Genomic DNA, 16430 nt, shown 5'->3' with positions numbered 1-16430 from the left:
AAACGATCGATTAAATAACTAAAAAAAATATTTAAGGGTAACAATGTGAAATGAGTTTTTGAAGTCAAAAGTCATCAAGATAATTGTCAAGTCTATAAATCGAGGCATTAAATAACACCACTAAATGAAATCTGATAAGTGAAACGAGAATCCAACGAGTGAAAATGAGAAACCCGAAAGGTGAGTACATGAGGTAGGGCTAAACAACGTTACAATTAACAATAATGCCGTACAATGAGTTTCATACGTGAACAAACTTGAGGTTATAAGTATTTGAAGATATGATTACTTGAAATGTAACAACATGAGAAATGAGGTGAGTTTCTTTGGGGTGACGCATACGTGCATCAATATAACTAAAATAGTATTTAGTTAACCAAAACAATCGATGAAATGTGTTAAAACGTGAATACGGCCACTATTGTGTAACCATTTATATAATCGTCATTATAATAATGGTTTCTAATAGTGACAAAACTTGTAGACAGCCACACATAGGCCGTTAATAGATTAGATGAAATGGTATAGAATAATGTATAGAATCATGTTTACATAAATGCTCAAATATGAATAACATAGTCAATGGAAATATCGTTTAAAGATAAACAAAATTTGTAGCGAAATTGAGGCTATGAAAGTATACACAAATTGTTATTGAATAGCTTGGATTCGGTCAAAATAAAAAACACCAAAATGAAATCCCATGTGCATAAATTTACCATCGAAACATCTCATCAATGGGAAAGAAAATCGCAATAACAATGAGACTCGAATAAATGACGAAATATGTAAATCGCGTAGCGTATAATGGACTAAAATTGAAAATGAGGTCTTAAGTAAGGCCGTTTTATTGTTTCTAAGAAATGTACCTAATAACAAGGCATCGCGGTAACGCATTGCTAGGGAAAATATTTAAATCATTATTGTATGTAAATCTTGTAACCCAAATTGTTAAAGGGGGTTTGTATACATAAAGTTATTGTGATGAAAATAAATTATATAAAGTGATGATGCTTGCGATAATAAGAAGTAATAATTTGCATAAAACGTTATCGGACGAAAATTTGTGTAGCAATATAAGATATTTATAAACGCGTCCCAAAAGATTTGCAAAGTCATGGTCATTGGGTTTATGCAATATGGTGAAAGTTATAATTTATTACTAAATAAATCTCGCATTCAACATTCAAAATGAAACCTCGTATTTATAAAGTTCTTAAGAGGCTTATCGCTTTAGGTGACAATAATCGTTTAATAATCTTTGAATACCAATCCTCATAATAAAATTTTGTTGTCATGACAATACAATATATATATATATATATATAGGGTGGGGTTAAAATAAAAAGTAGAGTGTGTCTAAGAAGTGTAAAAAGTAATCTGGTGCATTAGATATGTTGATCTGATGATGGATATGGAAAGTGTGTTTATTATGCGGTGTGTTTTATTTTAGTTGTGGTGTGTTTATTGTGCGGTGTGTTTTATTAGATATAGTGGTGAAAACACACTTTCTACACTTTTTAGGAAAAATCTACTTCTTATTATAACCTTGCTCTCTATATATATATATACACATATTTTTAGAGTGTATAATTTAAAAGTGATTATTTGAACACATGAGGTCGTTATAAATACATTAGTTGTATATATATAAATACAAAAAAAAATTAGGGAAAAACGAAGTTTGCATGCGTAGGGAGGGGTTTTAGGCTTCGAATAGTGAATGGTTTGGAAATTTGGTGAAGAGTGAGTGTGTTTCGGTTGGCTTGCATAATTGGGTTTTCTTGAGTTGGATTTATGAGGTTTGTTGAGTTTAGGTCGTTTGAGTGATTTAGGCTTAGGTGATTTGTGTGAGTAATGGTTGAGCTAATAGGTGAGGTTTTGCTTATTTGAGCTTGGGTTAAGTTGGTGGGTTGGATAACTTTGATCTTGACTAGCTTGGGTTGAGATTTGGTTTATACATGTATTTTGCAAGGAGTGTTTGGGTTACTATTTTAACATCAACTCTATGGTTGGATGGAAATGGCGTGGCGATATGGGTTGGTGAGTTGACCTAGCATGGGTCGAAGGATTTTGAGTCATAGTTGGGTAAGCTTTGGTTATTATATGTTCAAGACATTTTGTGAGTGTGTTTGTCGGTGTCTTTGAAGTATTAGGATAGTGGGTTTGATAGGTTTTCGTTCATATCGAGGGAGGATTTGAGTGCTCAGGAAACTTTTGAAGTGGAAGGGTGGTTTGATTTAAGGCGGTAGTATGAGATGGATTACGGGTGTTTGGGAAACTTGTGGTTGCGTCTAGGGAGATTTTTTTTATCAATAATAAGTATTATGTTGAAAAATATCATAATTTATAAATAATGTTTGAAGCATCTATGAAAATTTTGATAATAAAAAATTACAAGTTAATATATATATGAATATATATATATATTATATATAAATAGAATTTTTTTGAGATCCGAGCGTGTGAATCACGAAATTTTTTTTATAAAGATTAAATAAATTTATTTATTTATTATTATTATTATTATTATTATGATGAAATTTAAAATACGTAAATTGAAAGTCAAAATTTGTTATGAGGTATCATACATTGAATGATGAGTGTCGTTTTGGGAATATAAATTTGCCAAAAGAATTTTTTTTACCAAGTTCATTATTTAATATCGTGAAACGAAAATATCATTGTAAGTTAGAATGACCGGCATTGCAAATCAAGAAATCACAAGTAAACAATTTTTGGTCTTTAAAGTAAAATTTCTATGAAGTTTTGTATGAGAATTTTAAGAAGATCACAAGCTATAAGTTTGTGACTTTCTTGAAAAATCATGACAAAGCTATCATAAGAATTTTAAAACGCCGAAAATCGTATAATTTAAATTTTTATTTGCGAAAATTTATAATTAACCAAGATTGCATGACGAAAGTTGTTATGAAAATAAAATTGGGTAGTGAAAAATTTTACCACGTGTATCTTATAATATAGTATAATTAAAAATGTCGTGCGAAGTTTAAATAATTAAAATTTTGAAGTGGTCGTACAAAATAAACGAAATAGTTATAAAAATAAATTTTATAGAATTTTTTACAAGGACTTTAAAGACAATTTAAAGTTTATACAATAGGAAATTTACATGAAACGTTGGGGTGAAATTTATCACAATTTTTTTTATATAATGAAATTTATATAATAAGATTTTCGTTTGCAAATCATCTTAATGAAAATAAATGGAATAATAAAATTTATTATGAATAGATCAAACCCTATATATACATATATTTAATCTATATCGAAGAGATCATAATGAACAAAATTTGTAATAAAAATCATCGTGAAATCAAAATGAGAAAATTGGTGTAAAACTTTACCATATAAAATCGAGATATATATAAAAAAATATATAACATTTATAAATGAGGACTTGTGATAAGAATTTATAAACAAATAAAGGAAAAATGGTTTAAATTCTTGAAACGTAATAATAATGTTTTAAGATTTAAGGGCGGAGAAATCGTGCATGAACCACCATGACTTGATATTCCGACACTACAAACCTTTAATACAAAAATACCATGTTGGAGTCTAAACATGTGCACGTACCACCGCGTCTTTTTCATGTTTTCGACTCAAATAACGATTGTAACAAAAACAATAAATCAGAATACATCGTCATGTCAAAACGCTAATCCACGAAATCACCGTAGTTCTATTGTTTTAACACCGAAAATTTTGATGGCGGGCGGAATGCTCGCATTTGACTACTTAAAGTGGTTATCTCATATGAGACAATCTTTAAGGAGATTTGAAACAACGGGATCCAAGTTAAGCTCGTGATCCATAAAACACAATAAAAACTAATGTTTTTGCGTTTTAAGGTAAGGATACCTTACATTATTATGTAAATATAAAATTTAAACAAAAATAAAGTAAGAATACCTTAGATTATTATGAAAATACAAGTATGTGTATATATAAAAATTTATCAAACGAAGGTAAGGATACCTATATATGTTTCGAGTATTTGTGTATATCTACAATTTGATGAAATAAATAAGTATATAATTAAACAAGTGTATTGAACAATCAAGTAGGGTAAACACGTATAGACAACACGTATAAGGACCCTAAAGTAAAGACTAAACTAGGTCGTTACATCTAACCACCTATCTTATAGTCTTATGGCTCTGATACCAATCTGTCACACCCCGACCAAAGGCGGCGGAACATGCCGGGGTGCAACGTGATTGGACAAATACACAAGACACTATTTATAGTGACAATATTTATTTAACTCATTTTATTTCAACAAATCAAATAAACAACACGTCTCGTCCACACAACAAGTTGAATACAAGTAACAATTATATTGTTTGTTTTACTAATATCCTAACAGTCTTGATAACGTTTTCGTCAAGTCCTCGAGTCAACAAAAGTCAAACCTGTAACATTTCATAAAATAAAGTTTGTCAACACAAAGGTTGGTGAGCAATTCATAAGTTTGAGCATATAAGTATATAGTAGTAAAAAGCCACAAAACTTGTATACAAAACAATAAATAAAAGCAACACTTGGATAAATTGACAATCGCTAATGGAATTACGTTAGCGCCACCTAGCTACAAGGGGTTGCCAAGTAGTCTAGGATTTAATAGAATATCGTTAATTGCATTACGTTAACGACACCTTGCTACAAGGGGATGCCAAGTAGTCTAGGATTTATAGACTTCCACCAACCAAAAGCAGTAAACACATAGAACACCAAATCGAGCAATTATTCAAGTAAGGTATACAATCACGTTTGTGGGTTTAAGATTCAAGTAAATAAAGCATTTAGTTTGATAAGTATGAAATGTCACCCCAAAACGAAAGATGGAAAAAGGGGTATGAAAGTACTCACCTCGATTGATGAACCGATAAATAAATAGATAAATAATTAAAGCTCGAACGGTAAACGAACAGATCCGACTTGAAACGATAAACACCTTAGCTAAAATAAATAATGTAATATATATTAATGAACTTGAAACCATAATGAAATTATATTGGAAATAATGAACGATGGAGTTCGATTGTAAATCGGACTACCGGTTAATTTGTTAATGATTAGGGACTCGTACTTAATTGATAATTTAAAATAAAATACTATTATTTTATTGGCCCTTTAAATAACTAAACCAATATTAAAATAGAAACAAGACGGGTTTTAAATCAAGAGTTCGGTTTTCATAAAATGAATTGATAATAAAGTTTATAATAATATCATTAATGATAAGATAGTAATGATAATAATAATGCTAAAAGATATGTTGGATATATATATAAGATAATGATGTTAATAATAATAAAAATAATTATTATTAATAATACTAATATAGTATAATAATTATAACAATAATAATTATTATTAATAATACTAATATTAATAGTTATAGAATAAAATCTTGGTATTAAATTTTAAGGTGTTGTTGATAAAAATAGTAATAATAATAAGTAATATTTATAGTAAATAATGATACCATACCCGATGTTGGTTCGATTTTTAAACGAGTTATCAAAATAACTATATTAATATTATTGCTAGTAATAAATGATAAAATATCATTTTTAAATAGATAATAATAATATGACTTTTAATAATATTAATAACCACTTTAATATTTATAATAATGATAATAATAATAATAACATTAATGATGAATACATATATTAGTAAGTTTAACATAATAATACTAATAATAACCGAGATTTGTTAAGTGTAAAAATAACATTAAAACCGGTCTAAGATGAGACCGGAACCCGAGACCTCTAATTTAACAATTTATGTACAAACTCAACCAAAAATAAACCAAGGTAAACAATTGTTAATAAAAACCATAAGAAAACTTGATATATCTATTACCCGATCGTTCATCTTTTACCCAATTCAAAACAACTCAATACCCAAATCAACCCGTTTCAAACAATATAACCCACAATATAACCGATTTTTAACGGTGTAAATCTGACAATCTCTATACGAAAATAACAATACCAAAACTCGAATTAACTTTACCTATTAACTGTCACGTGTCGAAACTGCCGGAGTGAGGGAGAGAGGCGGCTGAGAGAGAGAGAGAGTCGAAGAGTTAGAGTGAGAGAGATAGCGAGATAGAGAGAGAGAAGAGAGTTAGACTGAGCCGATAGAGAGAGTAGATACGGAGAGAGCTGAGGCAGTGCGTGGCGGTACACCGGTGGCCGGTTTTCCGGTCACCGGAAAAACGTGTATGGAGAGAGAGCTTGCCGGAAAATCATAGAAGGGAAAGGGAGTGGTGGTGGTGGTTGCGGGTGGTAGTTTGCGTACCAGAGGGAAGAAAGGGACGGCCGGAGGTGGTGGTGCGGGTGTGGTGGTGTTGGCCGGAATTTGGAGAAGAAGATGGTGGTGCGGCTGGGTGTGGATGGAGATGGTGTTAAGGCTAGGGTTTGGTGAGTAGCCGGAGGACGAAGTCGCCGGAGCCGAAAAAAGGGTCGCCGGAAATCGGCCATGGGGGGGTGGCGGCTGGAAGAGTTTATATTATGAGTTAGGGTTTGTTTCTTTTATAGGTAGGTTATAAATGTTACGTTTTTGGCCCCTCAAGTTTGGTATTTAGTTACAATAGGTTTAAAACTTGTATAACTTTAAAGAAATCCACTTTAGTCCCTAACGTTTACTTAACCGAGCTTATAAATTAAATTATAAGTAACTGTATTTGACAAACCTTGCACACGCTAGAGTTATATTAACAATGGTTTGATAATTTGACGGTTCGGATTTACAAGCTTAACCACCATTACGGAGTATAACTTATTGAAATAAAACGCAAAAGAAATCGACATGTTACAAAATGATTACCAAATGAATATAACCTAAACCAGAAATTGACGAATGTCACAATTACAACTTTCGCGGAATAATAATAATAATAATAATAATAATAATAATAATAATAATAGTCAGCCATTCATTACAAACGTTTATAACTTGTCTTTTTAGAACATAACTTAACATATAATATCAAATCATCATGACAAATATTCAGAGGCCAGCTTCTTAAATCCTGCCATGTGTCCCCCTCAAGCCAGCTGCGTCAGTCTATTTACATGTGTGCATACTAAAAGTCAGTTACGTTGAGTGAGTTCTAGTTAATCAGACAACATACATTCATACATTCACTTACTTACATACATACGTATCCGAGGATACATATTACATACTTAGAATGTTTCCTTTCTTTCGTTCGTACATATATATACTTTCTTTTTTTCATACTTTCATACATTCGCTCATACATTCTCTCATATCATCATACTTTTATAATACATACATAACTATCTTTACCATCTCAGATATTTGTAGGGTCTGGTCCCTTTTTTCTCTATCTTATATATTATTAGGGTCTGGTCCATTTCTTCTCTCTCACAGATATTACCAGGGTATGGTCCCTTCCTTCTCTATCTCATATATTATTAGGGTCTGGTCCCTTCTATCTCAAATATTAGTATGGTCTGGTACCTTCTTTCCTTTCAACCATACATACACATCTTTACACATACATTTAACTATATAATTCTTACATACTCATAATCATTCATTTATCATTCATACATATGTCATAACTCACCTTTCATGGCGATGCGCTCAATATCCGAAGATCGTTCACGCACCAACAAGCATTCATTCATAACATTCATACATATTATCACATCAATCATTATAGCATACACTTACCATTTAAGGTAAGTGTATTAACGTTCACATTGAGTATGCATACAGCCCTGAAAACATAACAAGGAAGTGGGGCTAGAAACTCACATGGGTCCTATTACGTTCACCGTTAATGGTTATTCATTTCTTTAGCTGTGCGCGACTAACTGTATAACAATTACACGTATCAATTTACTATCACTACCCATATCACGTTTTTAGTTTAATTATAACCCTCAACGAACGGGGATCCGGGGGCAGCTCCCCTAGCAGCAAGGTTCTAGGGGCGGCAGCCCCTAGCGGGGTTCAAGGAGCAGAGCCCCTGGCTGGGGTTAAGCTGTCAGGTCAGCTTGGAAAAATTTTATTTTCATTAGCTATTCTTAACAGAATTTCCATTAGAATTCTATAATAATATTTTATTGTTAACTCGTTAACCCTTTGAGGTATCTTTCATTAATTTAATAAAGTCCAAAAACTTCTATGTAATTAAATCATTCATTCTAAGTCCATGGACCTTTCTGTCATTCTTTCAAATTCTAATTCGTTATCCAGTTCTTTAACGAATGGGGATTCTTCTTAACGAACGACTCTTTCATAACGAATGGACCTTTATAACGAATGAACTATTATAACGAATGAACCTTCATAGCGAAAGGGACTTTTATACGCCCAGCGAAAATGTGTAGAAGGCTATGAGATTGACAAGTGGCAAAATATATAGTCTTTTATTAGAGTAGATAGATATATATTTAGTAAATTATGAATTTTATGTTTACAAGTTTTAAATTATGTTTCTAAATATTGTTCTATGTATCTTCTGTTTTTGTAAGTTTATGTTTTTTAGTATTTTCTTTTCGTGTAAATATGAATTGCAATTAGATATCATCTTGACGTCCCAAAAAACACATTAAAAATATCTTTTCGTTTGAAATTATATATATTTAGTGGACGACTTTTGTTTTTCAATCAATGGTGATAAACATCTTGGTCGAAGTAATCATTAATGAGGTTAATGTGGTAAAAGGGATGTTTCATAATAGTTATTAAAAAATTTATTTTAATTAAATGGGTAAATATGTAAAAGTATAAATGAGAGATATGCAATTGACTTTTTGGTTTGGAGAAATATGTAATTATTATATATAACATTTAAAAAGTTTGGTGACGCAAAGTGGTTCTTGACGCAAAGTGCCGATTGGGCCACTTGACAATACCAAATTGGTTCTTGGCATTATGTATTTATTTTATTTTACTATTTATTTATTTTTATTCTGGTACCATAACAAACATAACGTAAACCAACCGAATACGTGTAGACTCACAACATCAACGTCTGCGACCGACAACACTCGATTTTTATCAACACCCTGTTTTACCAACCGACACCACCTCATTGGTCCACCTCAAATTTTTATATATATTTTCTGTTTTTTAGATCCGAAACTGTAACGAAATTAACCGAAAACGACGTCCGAACTCGTGTCGAGTTACCATCTAAATGTCCGGGATCGACAACACTTGGCTTTTACCCACCTCACATGTTTACCAACTAAATAAACACCGAATAATTTAATTTTTTTTATATGTTAATTTGATGAATTTAGTTTTTGGGGTTTAACGTCCAGCCTTTACCGAAGGTGTTTATACCGTAATTAGCGTAACCGATAATGTCCAAATTCGCGTCGAATTCAAGTAACTGAAACCGATGACATTGCGTCGATTTACCGCCTCAACGCCCGTGACTGACAACATTAGTTTATCACCACCGAATTTTTTACTAACCTCCGGGTAAAACACTCGTAAGTGATATAAATGGGAAATAGTAAATGAAACAAAAAATGTTTCAAACCCCGATGAGCAAAGAGTCGAGCCCGCGTCAACCACACAATAATAATAATAACAAAGGGTTTAACCACGGGCATGGGCTCATCGGAAATTTACAAACCGGTGAAGTCACCACTCACAAGTCACCATCACCATAGATAATTGTTATCTTGTTTGTTGTAGATGATGAAAATGGCGACTCTTGCCGGAATTGGCTTCAACTCCGGCTACGGCACTCGCTTTACTATCCCGCCGTCAAGGCTATTCCGTCCGTCATTACAAACCAGCAACACTTTTATCAGCATATCCCTTGTTCGAAACCGAGCATTTTCAATATCCGCATCAATTTCAGACGATATCAACGACAAACAAGTCCGTGTTCGATTCGCCCCGTCGCCCACCGGTAACCTTCACGTCGGCGGCGCCAGAACTGCTCTGTTCAACTACCTTTACGCTAGGTTATTATTTATCCTTAAACCCAGTTTTAAAAATCACTAATTTATTCGATTATTGCAGTTTATTTATAAACCCGGTTTCAGAATTTGCTAATTTTGATATGAAATAGGTCGAAAGGGGGGAAATTTATACTGCGAATTGAGGATACGGATTTGGAGAGGTCAACTAAGGAATCCGAGGAGGCTGTGTTGCGAGATCTTTCGTGGCTCGGTCTTGCGTGGGATGAAGGTTGCAACTAGCTATTATTATTACTGTTTGAATATTTATGGTTTGTAGATGTTGAATTTGTTTTAAAGTGTCGTTGGTTTTGAATGTATAGGTCCTGGAGTTGGCGGTGAGTATGGGCCGTATCGGCAATCGGAAAGGAATGATTTGTATAAGCAGTATGCTGATAAGCTTCTACAATCGGGTCAAGTTTATAGATGCTTTTGCTCAAACGAGGTATGTGTCATTGAACTTGAGAGAGATGGGTGTGTTAGGGTCTTAGGGATGCTGTTGTTGGAATTCTTATGGTAATTCATGTATAAATATGAAAGTTGTGTGCTATTTTGTATTTCAGTTTGAATTAGGGTAACTTGATGATCTGTCGTATATAACATTTGGCGTAAGGGGAAAACGTCTAGTTATGAAAACCCCTTTACCAAGATTTGTGAACTTCAAGATTGTATGATAGTCTTGTGGCCAAGATAGTAGTTGATCTTATCTGTATTAAAGTGTAGTTCAAGTATAGAGACTCGATTTAAACCAGGCATGAGTTCAATATATACGAGTCTAATAGTATCTGTTTTAGGGGTATGTGTTGACATATTGGGCATCTGGCAACAACCAATAGCAGCAGGTAGGGAATGCCAGAAATATAGATACGCTACCCCTTGTACATTAGTTAGCTGCCTTGATGCCTTCACAGAATGACATAATCATGTATTTATAGTAATTATGTTCTTTTATTACCTATAGTCATGTGTTGGTATTTTATTTGTTTACTCTCTATGCCATTAAGCCTTGAATACTTTCAGTTCTTAATATGTTGGTTTATCACTTTTTGGTCATTATGTTAAATCCTGTGAGATATTTTAGGAACTCGAGCAAATGAAAGAGATTGCAAAGGAAAAACAATTACCCCCTGTATATTCTGGAAAGTGGGCCACTGCTACTGATGAGGAAGTTCAAGACGAGTTAGCAAAGGGAACCCCGTGTACCTACAGATTCCGGGTTCCTAAGGAAGGGAGTTTGAAAATTAATGACTTGATTAGAGGAGAGGTAACTCATTTTCTGTACATAGTACAAACCTTAATTCATCAGCTATCATATGTTAGTATTACATTCTTCCCCAATTTTGAAATATATATTTATGTCATGCTATTTCATTAAGGCAGTTTTCATAGGCTGCTGATATTGGCACTTGCTGTATTATACGCCAATCATTAGATTATTAAGTGCTTTGCGGTTCTGTAACATCCATTACCACACCTCATATGACAACAATTTAAAGCAACTGGGCTTTGCCTTGACCCTGTATCTAGCAAGAATTAATTTCATTAGGCCTTTGTGGTTGATATGCATTTTACTGGTTTGAAAACTGTCTCATGCTACATATAGTTGTAGTTAGGCTGTTGATATGTTTGATAATGCTGTGTAGGTTAGCTGGAATCTAGACACGCTTGGGGATTTTGTAGTTATGAGGAGTAATGGACAACCGGTATATAACTTTTGTGTCACTGTTGATGATGCTACCATGGCTATTACACATGTTATAAGGTAATTTAATGACCAATAGTAGAAAACAGTAGGCTCCATTGCATTTTAAGTATTAATCTTGGTTGATATTATGGCATTGTAAAACATTTGGGATCCAGGGCAGAAGAGCACTTACCTAATACACTAAGGCAGGCATTGATATATGAGGTAGGTTTTCTACTTTAACGGGTTTTTCTTGAAAAGTCAACTAACTTACTCCTGGTGACACTATTATTATTCTCATTGTGTGCTATTTTGTCATAGGCTCTGGGGTTCCCGATGCCTTCTTTCGCACACGTTTCGTTAATTCTTGCCCCTGATCGGAGCAAACTGTCCAAAAGACATGGTGCAACTTCAGTGGGGCAGGTAGCTGTCACTTGCCAATCTTAATTTCAGGGATTCATAGACTGCCATGTGTTCATATTTGTTATACATTTTTATAACTTTTTGTTGTTTATTAACTTTTGATGTTTGACAGTATAGGGAAATGGGGTATTTGCCTCAAGCGATTGTCAATTACCTAGCCTTGTTGGGTTGGAGTGATGGGACTAATGCCGAGTTTTTTACACTGGAGCAGATGGGTTAGTACATGTATTTTTATGATTGGAGTTGCCCTTCATGGACTTTTTGTCTATTTTTTTTTTGTTTTACAGTTGAAAAGTTCTCGATTGAGCGCGTCAACAAAAGTGGAGCCATATTTGATTCAGTTAAATTGAGGTGACATTGTGTTTCTAGTTTTGCGTGTATGTGATTGCAGCTGCAGTGTTTTAGGCCACTTGATTTAACCAAAGAAAGACTAGAATTTTTATTTATCACTAATGCAGCATAACATTTGAAGTTTAGATTATATTGGAAATTTGAGTATAGTTATTGTTTCATCATATGTGTTCGTTTACATGTTGATTTATCCAAGAAAAGGTGTATGCTTTCAAATATTCTCAACTATTGCATTTTTTGAAAAATATTAAATAGGTGGATGAATGGGCTGCATTTAAAAGCTCTTCCCACTGAAGAGTTGTTAAAGAGCATCGGTGAGCAATGGAGGAGTGCTGGCATCCTCAATGTATCAGAAGGGTCTTTCGTAGAAGTAAGACTTCTGTTTTCTAAACTACTGAATCACCGTGCATATGCATCTGAATACATAACTGTAGAGCTTGAATAAATGACCAATTACCTAAAAATGGGTCGATTTGGATTGTAATTTATTTTCAACTGGTCAAATGGGTTGACCAAGTCAAACGGATCGAAATTTTTCCAAGTGTTATCTAATACTTCTCATAATGTTGCATTATGCATATTCATGTTGTGTACATGCAGGATGCTTTTAGGCTTTTGGAGGGTGGGATTGACGTGATAACAGATGCTGATAAGTTACTTTCAGACTTGCTATCTTATCCTTTCCACGCTACTCTATCAAGGTTACTTTGCTAAACTTTTGTGCATCTGACTTTTAAAGGCAATTTACCTATGATTTAAATGCTGGAAAGTTTTATATAATAGTCACCCCCCCCCCCCAACACCCCCACCTACACAAAAAACAAAAAGATAATTTGACTCCTATAGAGATATGTTAACGCAGGCTAGATAAAAAAAGGGAGAATTTCATTACAGCCGTAAAACACATAGAATATATCCAATCTAAGCTTAAATATTTAATATGCCCTTTTTATTAGATGAAAATTTAGTTATGACCATTTTACCCCTCCCAAGTCTTTTTAATTCTATTTTATTGTTTGAATTGATGTAGTTTCATTTGGAAAGACTCAGTGATGGCACATGAATTCGATTGAGGTTAAGAATTGAAATTAAGATTCGAGCTACAAAATCTTTAAATGTAAAATATTTTATATTTGAAGTTGTTAAAAATGAACAGCAGCAAGAAATAATCGTTAAAAAAACTAAGAAAAGTAAAAAAAAAACAGTTATTTATATGATTATATTTGGCTTTTGTTTACTTTAATACGTAATAATTTATTAAAAGGTGAGGTTATAAAACAAATTATATAGTTTGTAATGAATTAAAACGTATTATGATTTGTCCAATATGACTCAATTTTAGGTATACTAGCACATTCAAAAGATTTTGGTACACATGCTATGAAATAACTATAAATATATAAAGAAAGTTCATAAGTAACTTGTTTTTTTCCATGAGTGATTAAGTATTATATTATTTTTTTAAAATATTATTGATGGGTAAATAAAAAAATTTAAGGTTAAAAATGGAAATGAAAATTTTAAGTTCTAAGAAGTTAAGGGTAAATGGTCAAGTTCTAAATTGTTTGTAATGAAACGGGTAACTGTGATATTTAATTTAGTTTTTAAGGGTATATATGATATTTTAAGTTTGGATTGGTATATATGCTATTCCAGAAGTTTATAAGGGTATAGATGATATTCACCCATAAAAAACTCATCAAACCTAACTGTACCAAACTATGGCATTGGCAGTTCTGAAGGTAGAGAAATATTAGAAGACGGTCTTCCTGTGGTTGCAGAGAGCTTGTTAGCTGCGTATGATAGCGGTGAGCTTTTAAATGCACTTGAAGAAGGAAAACCCGGGTGGCAAAAGTGGGTTAAAGCTTTTGGGAAATCATTAAAACGCAAGGTTAGATTATCAATTATAATCATAGAAATTGGTCGTGTATGAGTTTTGATTAAACACAATAATTAATCAATTAATTATTGGCAGGGAAAATCACTTTTTATGCCCCTGAGAGTTTTGCTGACAGGAAAACTTCACGGGCCCGACATGGGAGAGAGCATAGTTCTGATTCATAGAGCCGGGACAAGTGGAATTGTGACCCCGCAAGTTGAGTTTGTGCCATTGGAACAACGGCTCGAGTCATTGAAACAAGTTGACTGGGAAGCATTTGGCAAGGTTGAGCCTGCTACGGTTGCTTCTCACTGAACAATATGATTTTTGTGAGTGATTCTGTGGTCTTATTTATTGACGAAAGTAAGATTTTGTAGAATATAGTCGCTGGTTCGTTTTGTTCGATAGTTAACAGTGTATTAAACCGCATTGGATTATTCGGGCTTCGTATTATATTTTTACATTATCGGGCAACGTGTTGGGTTGCTTTTGTTTCGGGTTTGACATGTTTACCAGTTTGCCTCACAGCGTGAACTGAACAAGAGATCTCTTTTATCTCAGTTATATATTTGTATCTTTTTATAAATAAAGAGGCCATGAGAAGAGAGATTGTTTGCTACCCTTAAATTGGATGTGCGCTCAAAAGCACTTACTAATAACAAGACTCTATGGACTTTAGGAGTCTTAGAATATTCATATGATTTTAACATGAACCTTGAAGACAATGGTTTCTAATTTGAGATCAGTGAATCTCAATTGTGTACCCAATGAAAAAACCTTAAAACTTGATATATTGGTAAATCCTATTATTTGTTTTTTCATATTTAATATATTCCCAAATGTTTAGTTAAGTTTTTATTTTAGTTTATAATAATTTCAATAATGTAATAAAAGATTTAATAGTAATTATATGCTATGAAAAAAAAAAGCAATGCTAGTGAATTTTGGTACCAATGAGTGGATGTCACGTGACTATCAAAAACTGGATCGCAAACACCATAACATAAAATGTTAATTCTATTTAACTAGAATACTACATTAATATCATTATCAAATTAAAAAGAATAAAATGTTCGTTTTATGTTGCAATTTAAAATAATATATATAAACATATGAAAAAACTATAAACGTTTTAAAAAATGGGTTAAACATGAAATTTAAAAGAATATATTGTTAAAAGTTAAAGGGTCAAGTTTGTAACTATCTTACAATACTAATAAGACAGAATCACAAATTTTGTCCTTTAAAAAAAGTCAAATTATGGTTTGTGTCATTTTTTTAGTTTCTTTGCAGGCGCTGTCCTTTAAACATTATTTTCCTACACGTTACGTCCTTTACGCTAACTGAGTTAGAAAAACTCAGTTAAATACCCTCACGTGAGGCGCATGTGAGGGCATCTTGGTCTTTTCATCTATACCTGCAAATTTATAACACATTCCCCTCCTTTCTCTCTTCTTTCTCTCTCTACGCCGCCACCATCACCATACCACAACCACTCCGGCCACCATACCCCCACCCACCCGTTGCAGATTCCATTCCATTCCATTCAACCCACCAATCATCATCACTCCCAAATCCCCTCGAAACCCTCACAAACACAAATCATTGTTCTTATTTCAAAGCTTAAACCCTATGTTTAGAAATTAGAATAGATAATAATAATAATAATAATAATAATAATAATAATAATAATAATAATAATAATAATAATAACTGAACTGTAACATCCCAAAAATTTTGATTCAAATTTGACAACTTATGACAGTTGAGGGATCAAAAATAATATATAGACAAGTCATGAGAAAATATTAAATAAGAAAATATAAGAAAAATAAAGAAATTAAAATATTTCCTAATTTAAGTTTTCTCACATAAAGAAAATAATAAAAGGGAACTCCATCCCACATGGAAGGATGCAATAAAGTGGAAGCATTCCACATGGGTATAAATAAGGAAGATGGAATCCATCCCACATGGAAAGTGGTAAAGAAATGGAAGCTATTTATAAGAGATAGAATTTCCATAGTTATATTCTTTTATGCTTAGCATGCACCAAGTGATCCTAGCGGATGGTGCGAAGCACCCGATGCGCACGGGC

General features: G+C 32.8%; 1 protein-coding gene across 1 annotated transcript; it reads left to right on the top strand.

The window, feature by feature from the left end:
• The first annotated feature begins 9631 nt into the window (after nucleotides 1-9631).
• Nucleotides 9632-14937, top strand: LOC143561669 (glutamate--tRNA ligase, chloroplastic/mitochondrial-like). Its single transcript, XM_077049682.1, has 13 exons — nucleotides 9632-10001; nucleotides 10109-10227; nucleotides 10319-10440; nucleotides 11077-11259; nucleotides 11639-11757; nucleotides 11856-11904; nucleotides 12001-12102; nucleotides 12215-12317; nucleotides 12390-12453; nucleotides 12709-12823; nucleotides 13054-13154; nucleotides 14188-14344; nucleotides 14429-14937. The coding sequence occupies exons 1-13, from the start codon at nucleotides 9727-9729 to the stop codon at nucleotides 14645-14647; spliced, it is 1728 nt and encodes a 575-aa protein (XP_076905797.1). The 5' UTR covers nucleotides 9632-9726; the 3' UTR covers nucleotides 14648-14937.
• Nucleotides 14938-16430: the final 1493 nt, after the last annotated feature.

This window comes from Bidens hawaiensis, unplaced genomic scaffold (genome assembly GCF_021521415.1).
Source record: "Bidens hawaiensis isolate Kalapana, Puna unplaced genomic scaffold, B.hawaiensis_p1.1 tig00020770_1, whole genome shotgun sequence".
NCBI classification, from domain to species: Eukaryota; Viridiplantae; Streptophyta; class Magnoliopsida; order Asterales; family Asteraceae; genus Bidens; species Bidens hawaiensis.
The sequence above is the reverse complement of the archived record's forward strand: the minus strand, read 5'-3'. Positions and strand labels throughout refer to the sequence as shown.